The 2,989-nt window shown below is 48.9% G+C and overlaps 1 protein-coding gene across 1 annotated transcript; it reads left to right on the top strand.

Annotated features, from left to right (window-relative positions):
• The first annotated feature begins 772 nt into the window (after positions 1 to 772).
• On the top strand, positions 773 to 1,573 carry lrrc3 (leucine rich repeat containing 3). Its single transcript, XM_067261605.1, has one exon. It carries the CDS (start codon positions 773 to 775, stop codon positions 1,571 to 1,573), a length of 801 nt encoding a protein of 266 aa, XP_067117706.1.
• The last annotated feature ends 1,416 nt before the right edge of the window (positions 1,574 to 2,989 follow it).

Raw genomic sequence — 2,989 nt, 5'->3', positions numbered from 1 at the left:
GGTATTCCATGGAATCCCAAATGATTTGGTTATGAAAGGGCATCATCACATAGGCTAGGCTAGGCACTCTCATGCTGAGGAATGAAGGACCACTGAATTTAATTTCCAAACTGTCTGCATCTAAACTGTGTCTACACACATAATTAAGGCCTATTGCAATAATGAATCCGAGACTGAAGACAATGCTTGTGTCTGTCATTTGATCTGGTTTTCCAGGAGCTAAGAGGATTTTTCAGGAAAATGAAAATATACTTCATAAGTTAATTTGTCTTTTGCGAAGAGAAATGTTTGATAATTTTACATATCTTTTCTTGTAGCCCTGCTACCACAACTTGCAGCTACAGAGAACCAGTATTTCAATGAATTTGACTTGTATTTTTGTCTTTACACTTTCAGTTTTCGACATGGTATGAAGGTTCCTCTTCTATGTCCTGAAGCTAACAGTCAACTGGTTAAAGTTTCAAACAACACACATTTGAGGTACTCCTTACCTAACCATTCTCATGTCTATGTTGTGGCAAATTGCTTTGAGTTCTTTTTGGAATTCTCCTCAATAGACCACTTTGAAGTTCCCTTCAAAAACAGCTACAGTTGGAACTACAGCTGATTCACTCAATGGAATAATGAAATAACAACCTTTTGGTCTGGTGAGGTAATGAAAACAATCTTGTCTCTGTGGTTTCAAAGCATAACCACCCCACGACGATGTGTGAGGCTGTCAAGGACATGACTGCTGTTGCATGACAGGGCCAGTTGGACCACATAGCTGAATATGTGGAAGCGCATGGGGCCTAACATGCCCAAGAATCCCCTCACAGCAGCCACCTCCGCCCTGCTGTGGGCGCTACACTTGGGAATGGTATTCATCAGCAGCCCCGCGACTGCCTGTCCCAAGAACTGCAACTGCGCAGAGAAGAACGGCTTGGCCGTAGTGCAGTGTGTGTCTCGCAACCTGGACGAGATCCCCTCAGACCTTCCCAGGGACACCGCAGTCCTGCTGCTGGCCTCCAACCACATCACCAAGATCCCCAACCAGGCCTTCAAGGACCTCCATCGCCTTCAGGAGGTGGACTTGTCCAACAACGCCATCGAGAGCGTTGACGCCGGGGCCTTCCAGGGCGTGGCGGACAGCCTGCGGGTCCTGGACCTCGCCAACAACCGCATCCGCAGCGTCCCCAAGGAGGCCTTCGCCAGGCTTCGGGCCAAAATCAACCTTTCCAACAACCCGTGGCACTGCGAGTGCTCCCTGCAGGAGGTGCTGCGGGAGCTGAGGCTGGACCCAGACACGGTGAACGAGGTGAGCTGCCACACGGCCGTGCAGGATGAGCATGCAGGGAAGCCCGTCATTCAGGTCCTGGACTCGGGCATCAACTTCTGCAACTTCCACCACAAGACCACGGACGTGGCCATGTTCGTCACCATGTTCGGCTGGTTCGCCATGGTGATCGCGTACGTCATCTACTACGTGCGACACAACCAGGAGGATGCGAGGAGGCACCTGGAGTACCTCAAGTCCCTGCCCAGCAGCTCCCAGATCAGCAAGGACCTGGACACTATCAGCACCGGGCTCTAGCAGCCCAGCCATGGAGGCTCGGGGGGAGGGGGGACCTCAGAGCCACAACCAGTGAGCAGGGGGGGAGGGACCTCAGAGCAACAGCCAGTGAGCAGGGGGGAGGGACCTCAGAGCAACAGCCAGTGAGCAGGGGGGGAGGGACCTCAGAGCAACAGCCAGTGAGCAGGGGGGAGGGACCTCAGAGCAACAGCCAGTGAGCAGGGGGGGAGGGACCTCAGAGCAACAGCCAGTGAGCAGGGGGGGAGGGACCTCAGAGCAACAGCCAGTGAGCAGGGGATGAAGGACCTCAGAGCCACAGACAGTGAGCAGGGGGGGAGGGACCTCAGAGCCACAGACAGTGAGCAGGGGGTGAATCCGAGAAGTTCATGAGTTCTTTTCCAGGCTTGCTTAAGTCTTAACTTCTGTACTCATAAATATGTTTTTTCTTGCTTAGATTCCGACAGGAGTCAATAGGAAAACTCAATGGGGCATGTATTGCCCTCTACACTAGATGAAACACAAACAGATGTGAGTGAGGGAATGTTGTTAGAGTAACAGGGATTTAATATCACAACACTGGAACTCCTCCAGCTACATGTTTCTGGCCCAGGCAGGGATTTAATATAAAAAAGGATAAACTTGTTTGATCATTGAATCACAATCCTTATATTTTACTTGCTATTGAAGCATTGGTAATTTGACCGGATCCTGGTCTTATTACTTTAAGAATTGATGGAAAACAAAAGGGTTTGCTAAAGTAGATTTATGCATGGCCAAGTGCCTATTTTACAGTCAAACCTTTTCACTGTGCGTTGAGGTGGTCTACACAAAGTGATCTCTGGTCCATTCACAGAATGGCTCTCATTGCCGGGCAGCCAAAACTACGCAGGAGACAGCGAGCATGATTCAGTAAACATGACAACAATTAGCGTGCCTGTTGTTTCATATCTGTGGAAGAGGTGACTAGAGATGGAACTATAGGTCAGTTTGAAATTCTGAATTTCTACACCCAATAATGTAGAAATTTAATTTCAGTTGATGAGTGTTTGTGTAAATGTTCTTTGTCAATTTATTCAGTGTTTTCAATTGTAAAATGTGTAACTGTGGTACATTGTGTATTGTAGACAGGGCTGGAATGGCCATCTGGCTTACAATTTTTTTGGTAGGGCCGGCCCATAAAGAGCTGATAGCGGCCCATTGTATTTTTAGTTTTTTTTGGTCGGGCCAGCCCATAGAGAACTGACCGCGGCCCATTGTTTTTTCTTTTTTTTTGGTCGGGCCAGCCCATAGAGAACTGACAGCGGCCCATTGTTTTTTTGTTTTTTTTGGTCGGGCCGGCGCATTGAGAACTGACAGCGGCCCATTGGTTAATGTCCTTAATTGGCACTCGCCTGACCCAATCAAATCCACGAAGACACGAGCTATTGGCTAATGCCT

This window comes from Osmerus mordax, chromosome 2 (assembly GCF_038355195.1).
Source record: "Osmerus mordax isolate fOsmMor3 chromosome 2, fOsmMor3.pri, whole genome shotgun sequence".
NCBI lineage: Eukaryota > Metazoa > Chordata > Actinopteri > Osmeriformes > Osmeridae > Osmerus > Osmerus mordax.
Note: the sequence above shows the minus strand (reverse complement) of the source record. Positions and strands in the feature narration are given on the sequence as shown.

Bases quoted from the DNA above. Each gene is read 5' to 3' on its own strand.
- lrrc3 (XM_067261605.1), top strand. From the start codon at position 773: ATGTGGAAGCGCATGGGGCCTAACATGCCCAAGAATCCCCTCACAGCA.